General features: G+C 50.6%; 1 protein-coding gene across 4 annotated transcripts in view; it reads left to right on the top strand.

Moving 5' to 3' along the window:
• ERICH1 (glutamate rich 1) overlaps nt 1–26,473 on the top strand; it is a 40,805-nt gene extending 14,332 nt beyond the window's left edge. The window contains exons 3-6 of one of the 4 annotated variants that reach the window (XM_074329265.1): nt 10,347–10,481; nt 20,154–20,624; nt 23,094–23,285; nt 25,948–26,473. In XM_074329265.1, the coding sequence (XP_074185366.1) occupies nt 10,347–10,481; nt 20,154–20,624; nt 23,094–23,285; nt 25,948–26,021 (872 nt within the window). In that variant the 3' untranslated portion in view covers nt 26,022–26,473. Of the gene's footprint in view, nt 1–10,259; nt 10,482–20,153; nt 20,625–23,093; nt 23,286–25,947 lie in introns of all 4 variants that reach the window. The other 3 variants (XM_074329264.1, XM_074329266.1, XM_074329267.1) reach the window with 3 other exon arrangements.
• Nucleotides 26,474–27,286: the final 813 nt, after the last annotated feature.

Raw genomic sequence — 27,286 nt, 5'->3', positions numbered from 1 at the left:
TTGGGGGTTCTTGTCATCTTAACAATAATAAATTGCCCGGTCATGAATTTAGGGTATCTTTCCATTTATTTACATTTTCTTTAATTTCTTTCAATAATGTTTTATAGTTTTCGGACTGTAAGTTTTACACTTAAAACTTCATTCCAAAGTATTGTATTCTTTTTGATGCTATTATAAATGGGATTGCTTTTGTGCACGCACGTGTGTGTGTGTGTGTGTGTTTTCGTGTGAGTGTGTTCTTAGGATTCTCATTACTCATGTATCGAAATGCAGGTAAGTCCTTGACCTTGGCTTAGGCAGTGATTTCTGAAATTTGGAAATAGACACTTTTGTATGTCAGGCTTGGGTCCTGCAACTTTGCCTAGCATGTGAGTGCTAACAGTTTCTATGGGTTCTTTAGGGTTTTCTACATATAAGATCGTGTCATCTGCAAGTAGAGATGCTTCACTTCCTGTCCAGTCTGGATTCCTTTTATTTCTTTGTTTCTTGACTGACTGCCATGGCGAGGACTTCAGTACAGTGAGGAATGGACGGGGCAAGAGTGGGCCTTGTGGTCTCATTCCTCACTCAGCTCGGGGAAGCATGCAGCTGTGGGCTTTGCACACACGTCCTTTGTCACCTCGAGGCTCCCTGCTAGTCCTAGTTTGTTGAGTGTTTTTTTATCATGAAAAAGCATCTTTTTTTGAAGCAACATGCCTGGGAAATTTGGAAGGAAAACCATCATAATTTACTTGCAGCTGGAAATAGAGTAATCGTGGCTCGAAGCAAAACAATGAAATCACAATCCAATAGCCACAAATTGCATGTGGCTTCTGTAAAGGTAATTGTGAGAGTTTCCTTGCAGGACTGGTGGTCTCACAGGAGGAGACGTTTTGGTGCTGGTCAGAGCTGTGGACACACCCGCCCCTTTCTCATGTCAGGAGCCAATCAGAATGAGGAAGGGTGCTGTTGTCATCAGTCCTCAGATATGAGACTGAGAAAACGTTCTTTGTACAATTAGGACAAGGGATGGTGATTTAGCCAGTTTACTGCTGTTTGTTCACTTTGCAGAAGCCCTTTTACTCTTTTTGGTTCTGAAGAGTGTGGAGAATTCCATCTGTTCTTGAAGAAAAGGGCATAATCTGTAAGCAGCCAAAACAAGCAGAGTGTGTGCATTTTGCAAATTCTTTCACTCAAGAGCCTATATTGGACCCTTCTTTCTGTTACTGTTTTTATTATTTGTCGCCATTCATCCGTTATATCTGCATAGATTTTAGGGAGTCAAATAATCCTGCAAGTATTACGAGAACAGCAGCAGCTCGCCGCAGCCTCTGTGACACACGCCCGCCCCAGCCTCTGTGACACACTCCCGCTCCGTCTGCGGCTGCTCCTTTGGGCCACCACAGCCACGTGGCTGCACAACACCCGTGCTCAGTGCTGCTCTGTGTCCAGTCACCCCCTGTGTGGACAGGCGCACTTTTCACCCCTCGTCCTTCCAATATAAACTTAGGATTTTGTTGGATCAGTATTCAGTGTTTACATTTCTGAATCTGTAGACACTTTCTATTATAGCTGAGTCACGTAATATTTGATATTCTGTTTCATACAATTTTAGTGGAGTCAGTGGAGTTTGATGGAGTTAATAATTTTCTTGGGTTGTTGTTACTTGTTTGCATAGTTTTCTAAGCATGTCTGATATTTCCCCAAACCCTGCCACCTGTTGTCTAAATTACCTTTGATAAGGTGAGACCCATCAGAAGTTCTGTCAGTTTTATCTTTTGGAGCCCACGTCCTTGGCCATTCTGTCCCAATACAGACTCGCTCCCTCTCACATGGCTCCATGCTTCTGTCACCGTCCCTGGTCACCATCCCCTGTGGAGAAGCCTCCTCCTCTGCCGTCCTGGACCCTCTTTCCTTTCCTGGGTTATGCTTTCATTCTGTTGAAACATGTTCTCTCGTAGCTTCCTAAGAAATGGTGGTGGGGAGACAAATATTTTCGAGACGTTGAATTTCAATAGTATCTTTACTGTATTCTTTGAAGTTTCACAGGGAGTAGAATTCTGAGTTAGAAATCATTTTCTCCTGAATTTGAAGACCTTACTTAGACCATCTAGAGTCATTGTCAAGCAGTCAGTTGTCCTTTTGATTCTCCATCCTTTGGAGAGAAGCATTTTTCCCATCTGGACTGTTTCAGGATTTTCTTTTTGACCCCAGTGCATTGCAATATCACTCTGATGTTTTCTTCCCGTGCCAGGCACTCAGTGCGCCCTTTTGTCTGGAAACGCATGCCATGGCTTGTTTCCTTGTTAACAACCTCTCCTTTAGTTTCTGCCTTGACTCTATGGAATTCCTGTTTTTCAGACACTAGGGCTCCCAAAAGATGATCTTTCTAATCTCAGTTATGTTTTTTTGTTTGTTTGTTTGTTTTGTTTTGTTAAGATTTTATTGGGGAAAAGGAACAGGACATTATTGGGGAATAGTGTGTACTTCCAGGACTTTTTCCAAGTCAAGTTGTTGTCCTTTCAGTCTTAGTTGTGGAGGGCGCAGCTCAGCTCCAGGTCCAGTTGCCGTTGCTAGTTGCAGGGGGCGCAGCCCACCATCCCCTGTGGGAGTCGAACCGTCAGCCTTGTGGTTGAGAGGATGTGCTCCAACCAACTGAGCCATTGGGGAGCTCAGCGGCAGCTCAGCTCAAGGTGCCGTGTTCAATCTTAGTTGCAGGGGCCGACCCACCATCCCTGTGGGAGTACAGGAGTTGAACTGGCAACCTTGTGGTTGAGAGCCCACTGGCCCATGTGGGAATCGAACCAGCAACCTTAGGAGTTAGGAGCATGGAGCTCCAACTGCCTGAGCCACCAGGCCGACCCCTCAGTTATGTTTTATTCCTTGGAGTCTTGGCCTGCTTTCTGGGCAATCCCCTCACCTTTGTCTTCCACACCTGCTGTAATTTTCACTTCTGTTACCACCTCTCAGCTCTGGGAGTGGCTCAGAGGAGAGGGTGCTGTCCCCAGTAGCCACTCACAGACGCCTGCAGTGTGCTGAGGTCCCCCCAGGACCCAGGGTCTGCCCTCCACGGGCCTTGGGGTGGCCGTCAGTGTGCGTGTGGAGCAGGCCGACTAGGGTTCAGCCAGCCTCCTGTCTGCACCCCTCTCCGAGGTCCCGATGGTCCCGGTGGCAGCGGTTCTGGAGCCTTGATGCCCCCCAGAGGGCCCCAGGAATCCCTGCTGTCACTTCAGTCTCACGGTCCTCAGCGCTCTCACCAGTGCTGCCTGCCGTTCAGACCCATGAGCCTCGTTTCAGGGGTGGAGGCGTGTGTTCAGCCCTGTATTGTTCTCTCCCAGAAACCTGTCACTTTGCACGGTCTGTGGCGCCCACGTGGGGAAGCGGAACTCCGTCGCTGGGTCTGTTCCCTGCAGCTGAGGCCTCAGGCTGCCGGCACCTACCCGCACAGCCCACCATTGCCCGCTGCAGCTCAGCTCTCATCCGCCTCCTGACTATTCTCAAAGCCACTTTAGGGGCCTCAAGAAAAGGCATTCGGGAACACTGGACTCGTGGAAAGAAAGTGAATTGTTCTGATGCTGGTAACAGATCTCTGAAGTCAGATGTTTTATATTTCTTTGCTTTCAGCAAAATTCAAGAAAAAAATTGAGTTACTACCTGATGGATGAAGTCCTTACATGTAGATAGTTACAGCTCCCAGACCGAGTTGTCCAACTGGGTGAAACCCAGGGCTTTCTACCTGGGGTGCCTTACAAAGCACGGCGCACACAGCTGCCTGCCAGTCCCTCTGCTTGGTGAGCTAAGGGCATCTCAGTCCCCACAGCAAACATCTGCCCCACCCTCCCCATCTCGGTAAGTGGGGAAGCCCACAGCGTGTCTGTCATTCTCCACTCTCTTCCTGTCAGACCCTGACCACCCGTCTGTCAGCACATCCTGACTGACCCCTTCCCAGTACAAACTCTGTTGGCTTGACTGCTGTATTTTCCTCACCTTTTGAGAAGAGAGCCTGTTTGAGTTGCTGAGAGCATGGATCTTGGGGGTCCCAAGAGTCCAGAAACAATAAGACAACTCTGAGGTATAGGAGGTGGGGCTGGGGACCCCAAGACTGCAAAGATTGTGCAGCAAATGACCTGGATCCCCCTCTACGCGCATGTCGCTATTCAAACAACCGACTCTGGTCTACGTGAAACCTACATGTTTAGAGCAGCTTTGTTCGTAATCACCAAGAATTAGAAGCAACTGAAGTGTCCTTCAGTGAGTGATGGATAAACACACTATGGTCCATCCAGACAGTGGAGTATTAGCTACAAATAAATGAGCTCCCAAGCTGTGAAAAGACATGGAGGAACCTTAAATGTATATGACAGTGACAGAAGCCAGTCTGAACAGCCTCTATATACTGTATGATCCCAACTCTGTGACATTCTGGGAAAGTCACGAGTATGGAGATAGTGAAAAGATCAGTGGCTGCCAGGTGTTGGGTGAAGGGCAGACGGGGAGCACAGGGGACGTCTAGGGCAGTGAGACTCCTCTGTGACGCTGTGATGGTGGGTACAGGTCATTACACATCTGTCCAAACCCACAGAAGGAGAGACACCAAGAGTGACCTGATGTGAATGGTGGATTCTGGGTGGTGACGTGTCAGTGCAGACTCATCAGGTGTCACAAATGTCCCTTCAGGGGGGCTGTTGATGGCGAGAGGCTGTGGGTGTGTGTGAGGGGGGTGGCAAATCTCTGTACTTTCTCTCAGTTTTGCTGTGATCCTGACGCTGTTCTAAAAATGTAGTCTTTGAAATCTTTTAAAAATCACTCAACCTTTGAGGTGCCTGGGTGAGTGGACGATTTGTACAAAGAGGGGGCCGAGCTCTGTGCCTGGGTTGGTGAGGATGAAGGAGAAGCTGGCGTGTGCAGACCCGGGGCCGGGATGGAGGATGACGGAGGTGTCGCCTGGAGGACCTCCAGTCAGGAGGAGGCAGGTGTGTGGGCCAAAGGATTGGGCGTCTGCGCCAAGTTCTTTTTCTCCAGGGACAGAACGCGGCTGACATCTGGCTCCTTCTGTGCGAGGAGCAGAATTCTGAACGCCCAGCACTGATGTTGGTTGTGTGGACGGTGCTCCATTCATGGAGGAAAAACTAACTGAACCAATTGTTAGTGGTGCTGTCTTAGAAGCATGGGCTCCTGCTTACTCCACAACCAGCTTTCCTTCAACATTTCAAAGGCCTGTGCTTATGGTTCTTTTTTAAAATACTGGATTGAAGACCCAGAATTGGTTTGGGAAAATGGCTTGAAGATCACTGTGGCCACCATCAGGAGAAAGTGTGTGATCATAGCCGGTTACTAGCAACTCCTTAAAGCAGAAGAAGTAGGCTCGGGACTCAGCCTGTCCCGTTCCCTGGAATGTGTACGAGGTCTGACAGGTTTGTGAGCTCATCCTAGAAAAAGTGCCACATAGCTCATTGCTGAAGGTCACTACAGTCACCTTCCCAGGACTCCCCTTGGGAAGCTCTGCAGCGACACCAGCACCTAGTCCACCCTTGAAAGCAATGTTGGAACTCTTTTTCTGGAATGGCCATCAGAGCTCTCATTGTATTACCCTTGACATGCTGAATGTCATCAAAATGTCTTCCTTTCAATATTTCCTTTATCTTCGGGTAAAGGAAGAGATTATTTGGGGCCAGATCAGGTGAGTAGGGAGAGTGTTCCAATACAGTTATTTGTTTACTAACTAAAAATTTTCTCACAGACAGAGCTGTGTGAGCTGGTGCATTGTCATGATGCAAGAGCCGTGCATTTTTGCCAAACAGTTCATGTTGTCTAACTTTTTCACGCAGCCTTCTCAGCACTTCTAAATAGTAAGCTTGGTTACCTGTTTTTGTCCAGTTGGTACAAATTCTTAATGAATAATCCCTCTGATACCAAAAAAGGTGAGCGACATGGTTGCAACAGGTTCGCGAACTTAATCGTCGGACCTCGTATGTGGACTCACCTCTCTGTCACCACCCGTCCTGGCTGTCTGCATCCGCTGGGAGGTCACAGTTACTCGCTTTTGTGCCCTCCTTTGAGAAGACGAGGGCTGTGATGGTCACAGCACCCCCGGGGCCTGGCACGGTGGCTGGCAAGCAGGGTCTGCAGCTCTCCAGGGCCTGAGGGGAGACTGAATGAAGTGGGCGACCGAGCACACAGGGACCCCTGTGGACCGGCTTTAGACAGTTAGCAGTGAGGGCCCCCAAATCCTGCTCCCTCCTGACAGGCTGAGCCTCGCAGGTGTCGTTCACTGTCCCCAGAGCAGCCCTTTGGGGCTTGGCATCCAGAAGAGGAAGCTGAGCCAGCCCAGCGTGTCTGCCCCCAGCTCCTCCAGATCTGTGCCTCCCAGAGGATGCCGTGGGTCCCTGAAGCATGACGCACCCCAGGGTTGAACCACAGCTGCAGAGTCACCAGGGGCCAATGTCAGAGAAGCCCTCTATCCTTCAGGATGTCAGGTGACAGCCGTTTGCTGATTACAGGGCAGCGGAGACTTCCTGTGGCCACAAGGCCTGCCTCCTCCGGTACACACCAGAACATCGAGTAAGTAAATACAAAAGACGAGAAAATACAACAGTGCACAGCGTGTGGTGGAAGCGCAGACACTGAGCACCAGCGGCTGGCGCACAGTCCACAGACGGCGACGAACGACACACCTGACTTCTCAGGTTCTGGAGCTGGACGTCTGAGGTCCGGGTGCCGCAGGTGCAGCGTCTGCTGGGGCGGCTTTCTGCCTGCAGACGTGGCACAGAGAGGACTGGTGTCCTCTCCCTAGAAGGAGTCCGGCCCTATGGGACCAGGGCCCCACGCTCATGACCTCATTTCAGTAGTTTCCTTCCTCAGGCCTGGTGTCCAAATAGAGCCACCTGGAGTTAGGGCTTCAGCTGTGGATTTGGGGGGCACAGTTCAGTCCACAGCAGCTGCTGAGAAGGAGACTGCTGAATTAGGGTAATGGGGGTCACAGAAGCCTTATTTAGAGGAGCCCTCACTGAGAACCTCTAGAGGCAGACGTAAAGGATGACGCATCCTGGAAGAGCCTGGGACGGAGTGGCCTCGTGTGCGCTCACTGCTGGGAGCCGCTGCTCCGAGGGGCGGTGGGCGGCTGGGTGCTTCGCCGGGACACAGGCCCTCGGAGGGGCAGTGGCGGGGCGGTGGGGCCCACCGTGGGGCCTCCCCATGTTAACCGCTGGAGAGGGGGAGGGGCAGGTGAGCAGTAGAGACAGAGGTGAGCGCTCCATGGTGTATCCAGGAGCCAGGTGACGTTAATATCCCTGCAGGCTGCAGGTAGAGGAGAGAAAGTTGTAAAGACTAGCGGAGTAGCTGACTAGAAACTATTTTGGTTTTCCAAGCAAAAGCACATTTTAAATACAGGAGAGCAATAATGGCATGATTTCTGTTAAGTAAAAAAAGAATTTGGGAACAGACAGAAATGAGTGGGGAACAGATGCCATGCAAAAGAACCACCTGAGTCCTGGAGATATAGAATGATACTGAAACGAAGCACGACCTCTCAGTCTGCAAAGTTCCAGAGCTGACGGTCAGAGCGGCCCAGAGGCACAGTGCATGCGCATAGACGCGGGGCTGCAGGCTGCCTTCTAACTGCTTTATTGAGTTGTCTGTGACCATGAAAGTTGTATCTAGTTATGTTTTCATTTGTATGTGCGTTGTGAACGGATCCTGCCAACCAAGCTGAGTAACACGGGCACCACCTGGCGGGTCAGCAGCGTGCGCCTGCAGGAGTGGGGTCAAGACTTACATTTGAGACCCATCCTCTGAGATCTGAGACAAGTGAGAGAGTTGACAGCTGTTGAGGAGTGCTGAAATGAAAGTGCAGTGAGAGCAGTGAGCAGGGCGAATGACAGCAAACCTGCACTCCAACACCAGGGTGGGAAGCCACAGAGACCACAGGCCCGTGGGGCTTGCTGCCACCAGGCGACGGATGACATGGGGTGGCCTCTGGCAGCAAGGACGGCGGTTGTTGAACTGGAGCCAACTGCCCAGCAGCCACGATCCACGTGTCCTTGAGTGGGTGGGGAGGACATGGGTGGAACCGTCTGTATGGGTTGAAAGGACGGCAGTGTGTGTTGGCGACTCTGCAGAAGCCAGGCCGGTGCTGTGACTCCATTGCCAGGACAGGCCTGGGCAGCATGTGATTTTCCAGCAGCACCCAGAGTGGGGGTGGGGGAGGCAGGTCCTGCTCCTCCACAGCCTTCAGCAGGGTTGAGTGCCTTTGCAGGCAAACACAAGGGCAGGGAGGCAGGTGGGCGTCTCGGCCTGGGCAGAGGGTGAGCGCAGGGAAGAACCAAGGCTGGGTGTCAGCGTGAAGCACGGGGAACCCAGGACAATCAGTGCCCAACAGTTCCTGGAGGTCGAAGAATTAAGTCAAGGTGGCGTGGCAGCGCCCTCTAAAACATGCCAGTGACAGCACATACTGGAAATTCAGAACCACGATGTAAACAAATCAGACTCTTCTTAAACGTCGCCTCCTGTCAGCAGGGGAGGTGGGATTCTGGGGTGCTCTCTCCTGGGGGGCCTGCCCAAGTCAGCGGTGGGGACCCCCAGCCGCGGTCTCCACCACGTGGAGGGCCCCGTGCAGAGCCCCGTGGCTGCCACTGCCCCATCAAGTGTGATTGGTGCTTTCCTTGTTTGCCACCTGAACGGTACATGAACATCTAACTTGTGAAAGGACAAACTGTCCTCACCCAGAGAAACTAGGACAGACGGGGGCTGGGAGCTGTTATGCATTACCTGGAGCCTTACTTTCCGGAACGCACACTCAGGCCCCGGGGTGTTGTTGGACCTTCTTCACTTGACGTCTCCCACTATGACAACTCACTTGCAGGTTAAAAGCCCAGCCTTGGGAGTCGGCCTGTGGTTTCCTAACAGGACAGTTAGTTCCTAACAGGCTAGTTGTTCACTAGGCAGGTTACGCTCTGAGCTCTTTTTCTGAGATGCGTCACTGTTTCTCATCGCGTGACTCAGCTTTGCTTCCCCGCTACTCCTATATTCATCCTAATAATTAAGGGAACAATGACATTTCCAAATTCTACTTAGTGTCCTTATTAAGAAAGATTTAGCTGATTAAGAGCTTCCAAAAATATTCTGTGAAAAATGATCCAGTGTTGCTATTCCCCGATGGGGATGGCCACTCAGAGGCATGTCTCCACTCTGCCCTGGTCCCTGCAGGTGGCACAGTGATTAGTCAGCTGGGTGGGTCACAGGAAGTCGGGAAGCAGAACTCCTGCATCCTACCTTCAAGAAAGTGAAACGTATTGATGGCGGGGAGTTCCAAAGCGTTTCGAGGTTCTTAGGGCCTCAGTAGCCACTTGAGACTGCGTTTAAATGCCTGGCAAAACGTAAATATCTTGACACCAAATGTCTCATGTGGGTACATTGTTCAGTCCTTGTTGTTGTTTTTAAAAATACTTATTTTTCTGTGGAAGACTGATTGGGATACCCACTTGGTTTGTCACCTGCAAGAAGCTTTACTTTGCCGTGTTTTGAATGAAAATGTGAAGATGAAAAAGATTGATACTACTTGTGTTACAGAGTGTGGAGAAGGCCACACTCCTGTATCTGTTTCTCAACAATGTATCGGAGAAGCCAGGAAAAAGCCACCAGTGCCTCCCAGGGGTTTATCTGAGGACCTGAAGGGTCGGGTGTGCAGGGTCGTGTACAGCAAGGACAGTGTCACTAGCTGTTTGTGCCAGTGGAGCTGTGGAGCTTACATTACAACCTGCCAGTTACACGGATTGTGATGTAGCCAGTAAAAGGCTGTACATTGGAATACATCTTAACTAGGATTTTATCATACCACGTTCACTTTTGAATGATACGCGTATACCCATGTATAATATATAAATGTGTAATTAAATAGTAATATGTGTAGCATGATCCCTTTACGACACGTGTGTGTGTGTCTGTGTCTCTGTACACACAGAATATATATGGGTTGTTAGCACATATGGAGAGAAAGTTCCAGAAGATTATGCACCAAAATGTTAAGAGATTCACGTTGTGATAATGAGGGGTATGTTTTGTGGAGTATTTTTTCTGCTTCCTACTCAAGAATGAGTTGTGTTTTATAAAAGCCTAGAAGTTTACATAAGTAACTTTAGGTGAATTTAAATCATCGTAAATCCTTCGTTTTTCCTGGCTGATTATATAGCTGCCTTGCTCTTCTGGCAAAATGCCTGGTGTGTTAAAATCAGTGTTGCTAACAGTGGCCAGGTTTTATGGAGCTGTTTGATTTCATGTCTTAGGCGAATCTGCTCAGACAGCACCCGAGGGCCAGTCGGTCAGATCAGCGTGCAGTATTGGCCAGCCTGCTATTCCCGTTTCTCCTGCAGGCGGCGACACTGACGTCCAGCCTGGAAGGCGGCTCTACACTGTGAGTTTGCCCCCGGAGGGGTACGTTCCTGGTCCCCCGGAGCCACACAGTTGCACGAGTGCTGAGAACTCCTCCAGCAGTGATGACGTGGAAGGTAAAGTCAGTCCTCTTGGGGGCAGAGGGGGGTTGGGGGGAGGACAGGTGATACCTTCCAGGAGAAGCAGTTGCCCAGTTGCCCAGAACTGTAAATTAACTTTATCTAAATGTGTAGAGGGTTAGTGAGCATGTCACTGCATCGCCACACAGTGGACTGTCATGTGTTCTACGGTCATTAAAAACGATTTTAGAAAACTTGCAGTAACGGGAAAAAGTATTTAGGATGGGAGGAGACAGAAAGTTGGCATGGGATTCTAGCGATAGCTGTTAATATATTAGAAGTCAGCTGTTAAATACGTCAAAATGTTACAGCACTTGTCTTGGTTTTGTAGAACGTTTTTTCTTGGTTTTCCTATTCTTTCAAAGTTTCTGAGATTACATATCAATTTTGTATTCATGGAAGTAACTTATTTTGCATCCCTTTTGTGGAACACGGAATGGCATGTCTACGTTGCTGGTACTTATCTGATGAGTGGAGGAAAATAGCGGCCTGAGTCGTCCCACACTCGGGTGGGTGCTGACGCTGCATGTTAGACTTTCACCTCGAAGTGAAGTGGCAGTTCATCCTGCTTTCATTTTTCATTTCAAAACTTTCCTAAGAGGAATGTGCAGTGTTGAAATAAAGTTTTCCTAGGTGATTTTTAATGAATATAAACTAAGAAACTCTATACTCTAAATCTTAATTCATTTGAATGTTAGGAAAGTGTGGCTTTCTAGTATGTTGTCTCTCTGACTTCCTGCTTTGTCACTACATGTCTGGTAAAAACATCACCGGAGCTTCATTTTGAGCACTCATTTCTCATGTAGGTTAATTAAAGTCACAGACAGGTGTTTTTTAGCTTGTTTTTGTAAAACTATCATTTGAAAGCTTGTTCCACACTCAGTCTGCATTGCTAACATTTGTATAAAACTCCACGTGAAGAAGCTCCTTGTAGAGTTCAGTGCCAGAGTGTGTTGGTTGCCATGAGCTGGTGTCCTCTTCCTTTGGATAAGAGGTGTATTACGCAGGTGCTCTTCTTGTGTTGGCCATTGGCGGACAGGAAGCTCAGCCCTCACTTTTATTGCTGTTCGTTAGTCTCAGTCGTCTCCTCCATCTTCTGACAGGCACCTTCCCCCTGCTTCGCTCACTTATTCCAAGTGTAGGCCCTCAGACGACGATGCTTCTAAGCTGCGCCTTTGGAAGTAGACAGTTCAAGCGCCAGCTCACGCTGATGAGAGCCTGTGCCGGGTTCGTGCAGGGCTGTGTGCTCAGGCCCTGGGAACAGGACGTGGGCAAACAGGGCCCTGTTGGGGCTCATCCCGGTCAGGAGAGCACATGGAGGTGACATCACTGAGCTGGAAAGTTGTGTAAAACAGAGGGAGCCTGGGCGCAGCCCCAGGTGTGCAGAGGGAGGGCACACGCGCGCCATCTGACCTGCTGTCCAGCCCGAGGTGGTCAGCACCTGGAAGGGGCTTTAGGTCCGCCCGCCGAGGACGCTGGACGCGCTGTGCATGCGTGCCTGCTCAGGCGGACGAGCCAGCCACGCGGTGGCGCGGTGGCCGAGCTGACTGTTGCCGGGTGTGCGGTTGCTGAGGGACGCGGTGTGGGAAGGATCTTGGACCCAAGCTGTACCGAGCGGGGCCACCGTGAATTCGAAGAGCAGACGGCCTTTTGGAGTCGAGATTGGGCAGCTCTGGGGGCAGGCTGGACAAGGGAGGCCCCCTAGCAGGAGGGACCGACGTGACCTGACCCCCAGTCAGTTATAGAGGGAAGGAAGCACAGTGACAGGTTCCTAGGTGTGACTGTCAGATTTGGTGACATCTGGGAGGGTGAGGTGAAGGGCACCTTCGGCCTCTGTCCCTTCTGACTCCTCAGCAACTGAATGTGATACTTGCAGCCAGGTCGGATGCGGGACTGGGGTTGCTGTGGACGCTGCCCTTTGGGTGGCCTTGGTTTTGACCTTGAGGTGCTTCCCACGCAGAGGTGAAGGTGCCCACTGCCGGCGATCTGTGCCTCCGCTGTGGTGGGCCTGCTGGAGCGAGAGCCAGCGGCGGGGACGTTTGTAAGAGTACAGGCTGGTAAAGTCGCGCAGAGTCACATAAATCCAAAGTATTGTCCCAAGAGCTGCCTGCCGCGCTCATTTCTTGTGGCAGCGAGTCTTCCACTGTCTTTAGGTCTCCTGAAATCTGACCAGGCGTCTGACCTGGCCTCAGGCGTCCCTACGGCCCCGAGGGCTGCCCCTTTCCTTGTCGTGTGTGCAGACAGGTTGGGCTGAGCGCCGCGGGGAGCGCCCCGGTGCCGCCTGGGGCTGCACTGCGCAGGCACCGACATGGCCTGGGCGGAGCGAGTGGGAAGCGGGACTGCCTTACACTGTCCTTGGGGGCCAGCGAGGCAGCGCTGCACTGAGAACTGGGTTCAGGGCCGCGTCCCCACTGCCTCACGCAGCTGCTTTTCTGTGTATGCTTTAAACTCCCCGCAGCCACTGCGTTTCTTTGTGGAATTCCAGTCTTCTCCAGGTCCCCGCTTTAAGCTCTGCACCCCCACCGTCTCCTCATTCCTCCCTGCGGGAAGGTTCTGTGCTCGGTCAGCCTCCTGGAGTGCCAGTTAGTAACGAAACGCATTGGTATCTTTGTGGCTTGATTACCATTTTGCACATTGCTTCCTTCTGTCCCACATTTTGAAATGCCTTTGGGTAGCGGAACCAAGAATTCAGCTTGTCTACAGAGAGCAACAGCCTTCGCAACCCCTGTCCGTCTCCTTAGAAACAGAACTGTAACTGTGGCCTCACAGTTTCAAAATTGAGCTCCAACACTGAGCCTGTAGCAGCTGCTGAGCTGTGTCTTGCAGCTGCGTTACTGCAAATCCAGGTGAGCCTGTCGCAGGGCAGGTCATGGTGCATTGGCCTAGTTCAGTTAAACACGCTTCTCCCACCACGTTCTACATGCTTATCTCCTCTTCTCCCTTAATCACAGTAAATACTTATTAGCTGCCTCTTCCTTCTCCCCTTCGGACTCAGTGGCCTTCCTTCTCTTCTAAACAAGTGCTGGTCTGAAAGATGAACGTGACACAGGCGGCGGGCTCCATGCAGCCAGAGATGCGTCCTCTGTCCGGCCGTGGCCCCTCCCGCCCTGGTGGCAGTGATCTCAGCAGCTTTGGAGGAAATTGTGGGACCTCCACGTGGAGGTCTTACCCGTACACGTCTACACAGAAACGGGGGCCTCAGTTTTCATAAACTGAAAAGCTGGCGAGCTTTAGGAAAGGGACTTCCTGTACACACCGACCTGTGGGATTATTAGTTTTTCTCCAATGAAAAGAACTGTTATTGTTTCCCACAGAAATCTTATTGTAGAAAGTCAAGCTTTATAGGAGACGCAAAGGAAGGAACACATCACCTAAGAGCAGCAGACACGGCTCAGCAAACGCCCCTAAAGGCTGCCCGTGGGTGCCACACCCACAGCTCCTGGGCACCGTGCTGCGGTCTGTCTGCACGCTGTGTTATAAACCACTTTTGCTGTCGGTATGTTACAGAGGATTTCCCTTTCAGTGCATATAGGTGTATTGACACCATTTAGTTAAATAGCTGAAATCTGTTTTAGGGAAGCAGCTTGTTTATATCTAGCCTCCCCTTGTCCCCAATTGAAAGTCCTCCAGAGGCTTCTGTGTCAGCACTGAGTATACACCTCGCACCTAAACACCATGGTGCATACGTGCGCTGGTCAGTTACCTCCTGGACATAACCTGGAAGTGGGAATATTCGCACAGAAGCAGACCTGTGTCTGGATGTAAGGCTCCTGGACAGACGTAAGCAAAGCTGTCGGTTCACATTCCTGAAGGCTGTCGCGGGAAATTCACTCTCCTCCGTGGCCTGGTCATTTTTTGCCTTTTAAATTTTAATCAGTTGTGTAGGCAACGTGTATCTTACATTTTCATGTGAGAAAATTGTACGTTAGAGAAATTCTTTGTAAACTTAAGAACTGACAGGCTTCACTACAGAGAATTTTAAACTTTTTTTTAATGGCAAAAGGCACTGAAAACAAGGTTGGAAAACAAAGCAACAAAATGAGAAATGACAGTTGCACATTCCATGGCAGATAAAAGGTAATCTCCTTAAAAATAGCAAATCAGTGAGGAAAGACCTTCACCCCGGTGGGACAAGCAGCCCTGAGAACGAATGGGAGGAATAAAAACAGCTGCGCGGAGGAGGCGGAGGAGATGGGAGCGCCCTGCGGCCCCCCTTACGGTTTACGTGAAGTACTTGACCTGCCTGAAACACACGCGTTGGACGGTACCGATCCATCTTTTTCAATAGATTTACCCTTTTAAATCCTATACCTTTTCTTGAATTATCTATTAATTTTCCTTAATAGTTTTTGAAAGCATCTTTATAACAGACAAAATTCCCTCTTACGCTTCACCTTTTTCTTGACTCTTCTCCTCACTAATGTTTCTAGATCCGTGTCCCTTACTGGCTGTACCCCTGGTGTTCAGAGTTGGCCGGGCTTCTCTGTGCAGGACTTTCTCGTGCTTTCTTCGCAGGCCGTTTGGTAGCTCACATCCCAGCTGATGGGACAACCAAAGATTCCCTTCACTCATTTGCACCCCCTTCCCTGGGGCCGTCCAGGTCACAGAGCCAGCACATGTGAAGGTGACACTGTTCCAGGAGGTGCAGGCTGCCTGGACTTCAGAGCCTAAGCTGCCTCCTCCCACCCCCCCAGCCCCGTTCCGTTTTCCCCTCTGTTCTTTTCAGAAGAGCGCCATCATGAGTGACCCCAGGTTACACATGTGTAAGTGATCAGTTAGCAGCACCTCACGTCACTCGCTACGTTTCTCTGGCCTTTCCCAGAATTGATCTCTGTGTGTTTCGTGGTGGCTCCCACTTGTCTTCAGTTTTTGTAACACACTTAATGAACTTTAGTAGACACCAAAGCTGGATGGGGCTGGAAGTCTGGCAGCATGTAGTCTCCACGCTTACAACTTCAGTAACAGCAGCAGAGCCGCCGGTGAGGTTGCTGGTCTCCTGGGATGTCCACCCGCTGAGACGGCCCCACTGTCTGGAGTAAGAAGCACCTGGCAGAGCCTTGGATGCAGGGCTCTGTCTTCTCTTGAGCAGTGGGTGTGGGTGAGGCCGTCCTCCCAGCCTCCTGCAGTGCCCCCCCCCTTTCCTCCATGTTGCAAGCTATGAGCTCAGTGTCTTCTCTCTTGGGTGGTCTGGCCACCACCACACCCTCTTCTGAGCACTGTTGTCTCTGCTACTGGGGGCACCCTGGGTTAAGACCCAGGTTCAGGGAACTGTTAAAGCTGCGAGTAAGCTGCTCCCCGTTTCTTTATCTGTAGGTGAGACTGTTACAGGAACCATCTGCAGCGTCTGCCTGTTACCCAGGAGGCTGTGGCTCCCCCTCCTCTGGGCGACCGCCCTCTGCCGTCCTCGTCCATGGGTGTTTTTTCTACAGTAGAGTGTGCTTAACGCTAAATTGATTGAGTAATACCGTCTACTGTGACCACTTACACCTCTGTGACTTTTCCATGGTCTATCTCTTGGAGGTCCCTGCTTTTTCTAGGTTATTATAACATATTACTGTGGTTGTGGTTTTAGTTACCATAACATAATAATGGCTTGCAGAGCAAGAGGTGTCTGGAGTTTGCATTTCCTAGTCACCCGCCCCTGCGCTGAACCTGCCTGGTGGCCAGTCGGTGTGTCTTCTGCCCCCCGGGTGCCTCCCAGCGTCTCCCTTCATCCCTGCCACGTGCCACGCAGGCTGCGGCCTCGCTGAGCCCAAGTGAGAACTCGGTTTTGTGCCTGCATTTCTCAGCGTACCCGGAACCTAACTGCCGTTTTGGCTCTACGTCCCTCTCTAAAGCCCCCACCGCATTACGATGGCTTCTCGCTCGGCCGCTTCTGTCATCAGTGACTCTTTCCTTCGCGGGTAGAACATGGGGTCCAGTGCAGGCACTCCCCTCGCAGTTGTCACGAGAGACGCAGAGTCCCCTGTGTGGCTTTCAGCAGAGTGACTGTGGACGGGCCCGGGGGAGAGCTGGGGACCTAAGTGGGGATGGCTTGTCTCTGAACCTCCCCCCCACCCCAGCAGCACCCCACCCCCGTGCCATCGGGCCTCATTTTGTTGCTCCAGATGCTTCCTCTCACTCCTGGAATTCTCGGGCCTCCTGGGGCCCTGAGCCCCTGGGCCCCGTCCCCTCCCATTGTTGACAGTTGTGCTAGACTAGCCCTGACACATGGCCCTGCTGCTGGCCTGCTCTGTGAGGACTGACGGGTTTCCCTGTACTTCCCACGGCCTGACTTCATCAGTGCCCCGCCCCCAGCCCAGCCTCTGGGTCCCCTCCGAGCCTCTGCCTGCTGCTCCATCGGCCACCGCGGGACCTCTCCCTGAGCTGACCTGCTTCCCTTCCCCAGACAGTTCTGGGGCTCCTTCACCCAGCCTTGCTGCTGAGGTGGATGTGCCCTCTCATCTGTGTCTTGCTTATCCGTGTAACCCGTCCTTTTCTTATCACCCCACTGAGCTGCGACTTGCCAGACAGCAAAGGGCCCAGGTCTGCAGCCCACAGGTGACCGTGTGTGGTGTCTCTCATGCCTCTGACGGGGCTGATGACCATGGGCTAGCAAACTGGACCGTCTCCCAGGGCTCATTGTGAAGCCTGTGTACCCCAAGCACGCCAGCTTTTCCTTCCCTGGGGCATTGTGCCTGCTGCAGTTAAGACGTCAGTCAATATTTGGTGAACCAAGTCAAGTAATTATTTACAGAAGGAAGGCAAGTGGCAGTCCTCGCTCCTACTTCAGAACCACAAGTGGCTCTGGCGGTATTGACGTTTTTTGTGTTCAGATAAAGCTGCAAAGTCATTCAAATCAAGTCGTTTTTATGGAAAGCTGTTATGACTATTCTAATAGCAAGCACCAGTTGAAACAGTTATTAACTTCGTGGCTGTTGGAAGCATGAGCTAATGCACATTTCTAATGTGGATTCATTGTGCATTAAATACCATCCTTTCAATGTACTGTGGCAGAGCTGGGCCTTGGTTCTGAGGCAGATGGGTTTCAGACCTTATTGGCACCGCCTGGCCTGCAGAAAGCCTGGTCCACGGCATGGTGGAGCCTTCCGGGGGATCACTGCAGTGCCTAGCTGGGCCTTCCAGCTCATCTGATGAAGAAGGTATGCTTTTCGCCAAAGCAGCCAGAGTCCAAGCAGAGCCGGGGGCGGGGGCCACAGTCCACACATGTCACGCTTGCTCAAGGGTGTGATAAAGTCGGGGTCAAATTAGTAGTTTGTTCATTTTCATTCTGCTGATTTATTGAAATGCGACTTAAAACATTTATTTATGTGAAAACCTTTCCTTTCTCATGGGTTGAGTGCAGGTAGCTGAGAGGGACAGTGGAGATGGGGTCACTCTCTCTTCATAACCAATAACCTTCGCACTTAGAACACCTGCCTCAGCTGCATGCATCTGTCAACATGGGAAATAAACAAATACATATAAAGTGGACAGAGGAACTGAATAGACACTTTTCCAAAGACACGCAGATGGTCAACAGGTACATAAAAAGGTGCTCAACATCACTAACCATCAGGAAAGTGCAAATCAGAACCACAGTGAGCTGTCACCTCACACCTGTCAGAATGGCCACCATTAAAAGGACAAGAGATAAGAAGTGTTGGTGAGAATGTGCAGAAAGGGGAACGCTGTGCACTGTTGTTGGGGAGGTGGGTTGTGCAACCATTGTGGAAAACAGTATGCAGGTTTTTCAAAAAATAAAAAATAGAATTACCATGGGCTCCAACAATTCTACTTCTGGGTATTTATGAGAAGGAAATGAAAACAGGGTCTCTAAGAGATACCAGCACCCCCATGTTCATTGCAGCATTATTCATAATAGACAAGATACAGAAGCAACCTAAGAAAGTCTCAACTAATGGATGGATAAAGAAGACGTTATACACACACACATTGTGTGCACAGTGGAGAAATAAGCAAATCCAACCATTTGCAACAATATGTGTACGGGTTAGTGCAAAACAACAATGTCCTGAATTTGAGGCAAACAGTAGACGAAGTAATTTGAAGCATCTGATATCATTGTATTTTAACAACTGGCCCTCATATGCATGGTTTAGATCAACCATGCATATGGTTAGTGTTTTATTTAGCATCTAGAGGTCCTCTGGAGCTGAGGATAATTATCACGTGCATTTGTAGCCCGAGCTCTGAATGTAGAATAAACTCTCAGTCCCTTTGAAATACTGAGCTTATTTAATGTAATGTGGTACAGCTGCGAGAATTGGAATAATCTGGAGACTGGCTATTTTGGGTATCTAACTATTTCTACGGCAGTTCTTCACCACGTAGGTGCCAGAGAGTAGCGGGGAGAATTTTCACAAATTGTGGTTATTTTTAAAATTAGTGTGTCTGAAAGGTATGTTTTGAGGATGGCAGCTTTTCAAAATTAGTGTGCTTCTCAGATTATAAATAGTCAAACCTCTGGTTCCCTAATATAAATTTTCCCATAGCGTTTCTTTGCTTGAGGGTATGAAGAAGGTGAGCTGTGATAGGCGGGAGAAGACGGAATGTTCTGGACTCTGGGTCTTGGAGAGTTACTTGGAGGAGCTACACCGCCAGTTCTGTTGTGAAATGGAAGGTCAGGGCCAAACTGACAAGATATGAAAATCATGGAAAATTAGCACTAAAGGTACTTCATGTTGTAAAAGAACCTTGTTTTTGAGGGGCAGGGCCTTGAAAGAATAGGAAAGAATATCAAAGTAAAGATTTCAGTTGTTTCCGTAAAGCTCTGCTGCTTGGCGCGGGACTGTCCAGGCTGAGGGATCCAGGCTGCCTTAGTTCACACACTTTACTCCTGTCCAGTATCTGAGGTGACCAAACTGAGCCCAGGGGCAGTGACCCTCAGAACACCCCAAGTCCAAACAGTGACCGCTGCAAGCTGCCATGTTAATGACTTTCCTCTGATGACTGTGAGAACCCACTGGCGAACTTGGGAGGCAGTGGCGGGGCCACGAATGTCTAGCAAAGACAGGTGGGTGAGGCTGTGGAAACGGTTGGTTCTCTGTTCTGTGGAGGCTGGTAGCTGGGTGCTTTTCTGGCACATCAGGCTGGTTACAGTGGCAGCAAAGACGGGAGCCAGATGACAGAGTGACCGCAGCTAACTCAGCTCCCTGTAGTGACTTGGAGGGCCCAGAATGGGGATGGTAATGCCGCAGCACACTGTTTAGAACCCAATTCTTACCCCGACTGGGAATTAGGGAAGGCAGGCAGATGGTGCAACTGAGGCCCCAGTGACCACAGCGCATGCTGCTGTTAGAACCGTCTGTTGGTTGACTGTATGGGGCGGCCATAGGAATGAAATTTTACTCCCAATATAATGGCAACATCTCCTACGTCCTTAAAAACACACCATGTGTCATGATTGTAACAACTGTGACTGTTAACACACCCGCACGTGCCTGTTCTTTTTAAGAACACATAGGCTCTTAACTTGTTTTACGTGAGGCCCAGAGTCCTTGGTCGTGTAATTAGATGACATGCAGCTGAGAATCACTACAGTAAATATTTTAAGTGCCTTTTCTACAAAAATTACAAGATCCTAAAGGAAAATGTGTTATAGCCGAATATGTTTGTGATGGTTTCATTACACAGAAAATGGTTGTATGTGAATTTTTGTTTTTATAGATCAAGGCCCTCATGATCAACCAAAGAGAAGAAGAATTAGAAAACCTAAATCAAGGAAAAAATTAAAAATTCCCAATAATGTTCCTATGGAACGAGCAGAATTGGAGAAACAACAGAGTCTCTTACAAGAAAAACTGCAGCCACGGCACACAGGTGGCCCCACAATAAGCAAAAATAAAAAAAGGAAACTGAAAAAGAAACAGCAAATCAAAAGGAAGAAAGCAGCTGGCTTACTGACGAGAGCCTCTGGTGTCAGCTTCACGTACCAGCCCGAGGATAGCAGCAGTGAGCGAGGAGACACGAGGGACAGTGATGGAGAGGAGGTCACGGCCCCCGAGGGGGACGCCGAGGAGCCGGACGTCGCGGGCGCCGAGGGCGACGCCGAGAAGGAAGGTGGTGGAGGCACCAATGAAAAGGCAGATGGTATCCTAGATTTTCTGAAGTCAACACAAGAAATTTATTTTTATGATGGTATGTTTTTTCCTGTTTTTCTTTTGAATAATGGCATCTACTTATTTGGAAAGATGAGCAAATATAGTATTTAAATGTTTAAAATACAAAACATGAAAGTATTCAATAGTAAAAATAAGTCATGAGTTTTGAGGCAAATATCAGAATATTTAAGTTTTTCTCCCCGAAGAGCTGACTGGCTCTCAGCCCGGGGCAGAGCCGGGAAAAGCCACCAACGGCCAGTGGAGGCGGGGCTCCCAGTGTGGGCGTGGCCTCCTTCCCACGCGCGGTTTTGGACTATGTTGGAATCAGCTCTGTTTCTTAAGAAAAGAAAAGTCAACCCAGATCGATGGTTTTGATGAGCTCGTTCATTTTCTTCAGCTGATAGAGACGTAAACGAGCTCTCACCTTAGGATACATTTCTCTCACTCCCCCACATACAACGTACTCACTTGAGATTTGTCAGTGAGGGTCTGGGTAACTATTGGTGTTGATTAGGAGCTGAAAATAAAAGCCAATGTATTGTAACGGGTGATCATTCCTTACACTGTATCCAGCTTCACTAGCAGCTGACTGACCAGGAAGAGGCAGGTGCTGGCTCAGCCCACACGGTCACCAGACAAAGGTGCTCGGAACACCTAGTGGGTTCAGGGAAGCCTGGTGGGTCCATTCATCCCGACCCAGCAAGGCTCTGATGAGGGTTCTTGGGGACAAGAGTGAGAAATACTGGCCATGTAACAGTCTGGGAAATAAGGAACAATTTAAACAGTGGTGCGAGATGCCCCTATTAACAGATCAGTTGTAACCAGGAGATGGTCACAGGTGACTCGAACCCCTGCCTCTGTGCATGTTTGTCGGTACTTTGTATTAACAAAATGAACACATAGTAAGTATCCAGATGACACTGATAGGCAGACACAGGTGGTGACACGCAGAGCAGAAGCAGGACTCAGGTCTGCGCGGGATGGAGAGGCTGTGGCAGACGGCAGCCCTGCCAAGAGCTAAAGTGCCAGTGTGAAATGTTTGTGGGACCTAAGAGCAGCTGAGAAAAGCTCCCGAGAGGACAGATCCCAGAGGCACTGAAACCACGAGCTGAGCCAGAGTTCTGTTTGTCACCTTTTCCCTTCAGGGTGTTGGCAGTTCTGGGTGTGGGCATTGGGTGAGGGGACAGAGAGAGGGCCAGCGGGGCCCTGAGAAGCACCCCAGCCAGTGAGCTCTGGCAGCCCCACGGGTGTAGAGAGACGATGGCCGGAGGCTGGCGGGACTAGAACCGACATTGTCATCTTCCCTTCAGAACCATTGCCAAATCCTGAAGCTGTGCAGGGAGCTTCTGAATCCACCGTAGACATGAGTCCGGAGCCCACAAGGGTTGACCCGACGCTTGAGAGCAGCACGAGGAGCTCTGCTCCGAGCGTGGCAGAGGTGGCCCACGAGCTCTGAGCGGGTGGACCCAAGGTAGACAGCGGCTCCACACACGCAGCCCACTCCCCATCAGCACGGCCGCGGTGGGTCAGGTTGGCGTCCCCCTGTCGAGCTGCGAAGCAGAGGCAGGGGACCCTCTCTGCTGGGAAATGCCACTAGCCAGAACTGCTGCCTGTGTTCATGCGATAAAATGAGGCAGGCCTGCCAGACACGGGAGCACATAGCCAGAGCCATGAGAGAAAAGGAAAGCAGGAAGAGCGAACAGTGTGGAAGGTGCTGCCAGACAAGCAATTGGAAGTAGCTGTGATTCTGATGTTCAAAAACAAAGCGATTGGAGGATTTCACCAGATAATTTGAATTTATTAAGATAATTAAATGGAAATTCTAGGCCTGAAAAATGGAATAACTGAAACTAAGACCTCAAAAGATGAGTTTAAACAGTATGAGAGAGTAACTGGGAAGATGGGCCCCAGGCAGAACCAGAATGAAGGAGGGGGAGGTGGCAAGTAACAGACACGTGGGACGCAGGCCACAGACCCGGGCAGATGGTGGCACAGGAGTGACGTTTAAGGAGATGAGGTTTTCAAAGTTGGTCAAGGCCACAAAGTCAGCTTCGGAAAGTCCTGTGAACTGCAGGCAGGGCTAATGCAACACAGCACGTGTGCAGCACGCAGCTCAGTGGTGAGACTGAGGCAGAGGATGGCGGTGCCTACACAGGAGCCACCTCAGGGGCCACCTGGTCCCTGCTGTCCCTGGTGTGTGCGGATGTTGGCCCCAGTCGGCAGAGCTGCTTCCTTGTCCGGTCCATGCGCTCTGTTCCTGACTTCGGTGGCACGCGCGATCAGAGGCTGTTTTACAAGCCCGGGTGCACGCGGCGGCTGCCAGCCCGCACCGGCGCTCCCCAGCGGCGTTCTCCTTCCCCTCGCCGCGTCCTGCCCTGACTGCCTGTCCTGGTGGTCCCTTGTGTCGCAGACACCTCGTCTAACTAGACACGAGGCTCTCGGTTAGTGCACAGTAAGAGACAGGCGTATCTTCGGTTCACGACAATAAAGTGTCCACCTGCTTTAGGTGCCGCCAAGGACTCTGACCCGGTCTCCGTGGAAACCACCGAGGAGCTGCTCCGATGCCTGGAAGCCGGCAGCGTGGCGCCCTCGGACCTGCTGGCGCTGGGCCGCCTGAAGGCACTGCTGCTGCTGCGGGACACGGAAAGCCTGCGGGGCGCCCTGGACGCGCTGCCCGGGCGCTGCGCCCTGCCGCCCGGTACGTGGCCGCCTGCGCGTCTTCCCTTCCCGCGGGTGGGCCGCGCGGGGGCACATGTGGGCCCCGAGCACCTTTCTGGCACCGCTTTCCCTGCGCGGCGCTGACAGGCAGGTGACACTCAGCCGAATGTCAGAGGTTCCGCAGGTCACTTGAGGGACGCTCGGAGGAGTGTAGTGCTTGGTGTTTGTCCTCAGAAACCGAATCTAGCGGGAGTCAAGACTCAGGTATTTGCTACGCCGATGGCGACTCGGGTGAAACGAAGGAAGCAGCCGCAGTCGGCACTGGACGACTGGCCGGTGAGCGCGGGGCTGGCAACGCGCAGGGCGAGGAGGTGCTGGGCCCGGGGACGGGCAGCTGCCCAGGAATGCCCACCAGCTCGCTGGCCAAGTGCCGGCGCTGCCCCGCGGCTGTGCCCTGGTCGCTGAGGGGCCCGGCCTGCGGTCTGGGTTCCTGGGCCGTGCGCTGCGCCCAGCGTCGCGTCCCCGGGCAGCAGGACGCGGATGCAGGAAGCGCTGTTCGCGCCGAGGCCGAGGCCGAGGCCCGCAGCCCAGCGTCTCCATTGTGGACGAGGAGTGTGGCCGGACGCGGGCGCTGGTCCTGGGGGCTTGCTGTGTTGAGAGAACCGGGGCTGCTGCAGGGCGTCAGGCGACAGGTCCCACCGCGCCCGCAAAGCGTCCCCGCCGTCGTGCTCAGGCAGCAGTGCGGTCGCATCTCAGGGAGGGGACAGACACCATGCCCCGCTTTTGCCCGTGGGAGGAGCAGGTGTGGGTGGGGACCGATGCAGTGGGGCCGTGGGCTTTATCAGGCCGGGATCCAGAGGGCAGAGGAAACAGGTGCTTGCGAGGGTCACAGGAAGTGGGACTGCAGGAGGAGGTGGCCCAGAGGCGCCACTTTTCCAGCTGGTGTTTTGGCGGCTGGTGGGAATAAGGCTGAGTGCAGCCCACCCGGCAGGGCCGGCGGCTGCCACCCGCGATCACCCTGCTTCTCGTCCCTTGGCTTGGTCGTCAGGCAGTCAACAAACACACTTAGCGTCCAACAGTGAGGTTTTAGCTCAAATAGCACGAAGCCAGTTTTACCGTTACACTAATGCCAAGGGTTTGTGAGACTGAAAATAAATCCTGTAAAATTTTAACTTTTGTTGTGTTTCTCACACTGAAGACTTTTCTGATGCATTGCTCTGAAATGCAGCAGAAAACTTTAGCAGCGATCAGAGACTTAGCAGAAATGCTTCTCTGGGTTCCTTGTGCTAAAATCCTGGGACAGGTTCAGTCTGTGAAGCGCCACTTACTTCCAGCAGTCCGCAGAACGAAAATTTACAAATGACGCACTTTTCTATAAAAACAGAATCTCCTTTACTTCATGTAGGATATCCTTTTAAAGTTTTTCTAGGTCAAGTTATGTTGTAAAATAAAATTTTGCAAATGGCGAACCTTTGTTTTCAAATACCAGATACGACTGGTGAGGATTTTATCAGGTTTTGGGTGGTTTCCCTTTTATGAAACCAGCTCAGGTTTCTTGGTAGAAGTGTGTCCACCCGGCTGGACAGGCATGGAGATAATAGTGATTTAAAGGTAGGTAGAGGGTAGTAACTCCTCTATCTCTGCTGGCTCAGTAAATGATTTTTCTAATTCATGGGCGTTCATTTGACCAGGACCACAGACAGCCATTCACAGGTGTGGCGCACGTGCTCTCACAGCATTAGCACAGAGCCCATGCTCGGTGACTTTGGCCCCTCACTCACGTACTACGTGTCATCGTGCACATGTACACACACAAATCATACGTGCCAGCCGCCATTTACTGAATGTTTACCACGCTCCAAGCACGGTGACGCTCCTCTGACCCTCTGCATGTGTGAGGTTGTGGCCCCCTCCCCAGAGGAAACCAGGCTTGCAGGGCTTGGGCAGCTGGCCTGGGGCAGGACAGCACTCTGCAGGCAGGCCTCTGTTTGCACTTGGCAGTGGGCCAGGACCCCTCCCAGCGGTCCCCAGTGTCTGCGACGAGCAGCCCCTGGGCAGCCCAGGACCTGAGCCCGGTGAGGGGGGGCTGCCTCGTGCCCTCCACGGTTCATAGCCTCACGAGCAGAAGACCCGACTGTTGGTGAATCCCCGTGTCTTCACAGTCATGCAGCCTGACTGCTGGCTGTAGCTGCCCTGACACAGAAAGGGGGCAGGTGATGTCCGAGACAGGTTACCCATGGAATATGCTGTGTTTGGCTGTTCCTGGCACAGCCTTGGCATTTGCGAAATTTGAATGCTGTGTTATCACATCATCATCTCACTTAGAATTCTACTCTCACTCGCTAGTTTGTTCATCTTTGACCTAAATTTCTATTCCCACTTCATTTCCATTGGTATATGGTTTTCTTTGAGCTCAGACGTTAAACATTAATGTTATACTGGGATATTCTGCAGTTCAGGCTCAGAGGACTCGTAAACCTATGGGGCTCACGCCCAAGTAAAATATAAATATTCGGAGTTTATCCATCTTTTCTGTCATATTTGTTATGTAATGTGTGAGTCACGATGTGGAGGTAGCTGTCAGCGTTATCTTTATACCAAAGTTGTGTTTTGTTAGATTGTTTCATGGTTCATTTTGGGCCTGAAGGGTATTATCTACAACATAATTGATAATTTGTTTTGTTTTGTTTTTTCCCTTGCAGACCATGTCAGAGTGATCTCAGCTTTCTTTAATTACTGGATCACACATATCCTTCCTGGGAACAATAGTGAATAAAATAAGTACATCTACGTACTTCAGAAGAGCTAATATTTAACAAGAAAATATAGAAGAGAAATGTGAAATGGACAGAGACTTAATTCCTTTCTTCAAAGAAGATGAAATTCCCTATAATTTTGTGACCCAAAGCCTGGGTGGGAACTGTGAAGCCATTTCTGCCACATTATTTATTGATGTATTTATACATACTGGGAAGATGTCGTCTGAAACTTTACATGAGAAATTGTGATAAAATTAAATAGAACTAATAAGAGTTCTTTGTATATTTTGGATGTGTATCCTGTATCTGATATATAATTTTCACTTTTTAAAAATTGCATATGTCTTTACTACCCAGTAATTCTTTTTGTGATTCTTATAAAAGTTGAAAATGGACATTCTGTTAAATTGAATGAACTGTATAGTTTGAAGCTGTTATATATTTTTATAAAGTTTTAAAACATGTTGTATCTGGAAGTCTTTGTTTTCAGAATGCTTTATGGGTGATAAAATGCCATGGTGTCAGTAGTTTGATTCTGGTTGAGTTTATTATTTTCCTCTTTCCTGCTTTGAGAATGACACCAAGAACGCTCCCTCTTTTGTCGTGGAGGTGGTCCCCGAGTTCTGAAAACCCATCAGTCGGTACTCTTAGGAGGGCACTGCCCCACCTGTGCAGGTATTCTTTATTGTGGTGAAGTACACAGACCGTGACACTGACCATCTTAGCCATTCCTGAGCACACAGCTCACTGGCCTGAAGTACATTCACGTTGTGCAAACATCATGGCCATCATTCCTCAGAAGGCTGAGGAGCCTCCCCCGTGTGTATGCACCAGGGTTTGTGTTTATCCGTCATCCCTCAATGGGCACTTGGCCTGTTTTCCCGATCCTCCTGCCGTGAATAAGGCTGTCATGAGCATTATGTACAAAACTGTGTGGACGTGTGTTTTCATTTATCTTGGGAGTAGAATTGCTGGGTCACATGGTAACTATGTTTACCCTTTGGGGAACAGCCAGACTGTTGTCCCCAGTAGCCGCACCATCTCACATCCCCACCGGCGGCGCATGAGGGTGCCAGGCTGTCTGCGTCCTCCCAAGCCTTGTATTTTCCATTTTCTTGATAGTAGCTGTCCAGTGAGTGTGAAGTGGCATCTCCTGCTGTTTCGGTGGCATCTTCCTATGATGAGTGATGTCGGACATGCTTTCACGTGTTTCCGGGCCATTCTCTTCTCTGGAGAAATGCCCATTGGACTCATTGCCCACCTGTGAATTGGGTTATTTGGT

Source organism: Rhinolophus sinicus, linkage group LG04 (genome assembly GCF_036562045.2).
Source record: "Rhinolophus sinicus isolate RSC01 linkage group LG04, ASM3656204v1, whole genome shotgun sequence".
In the NCBI taxonomy this organism is placed as follows: Eukaryota; Metazoa; Chordata; class Mammalia; order Chiroptera; family Rhinolophidae; genus Rhinolophus; species Rhinolophus sinicus.
Note: the sequence above shows the minus strand (reverse complement) of the source record. Positions and strands in the feature narration are given on the sequence as shown.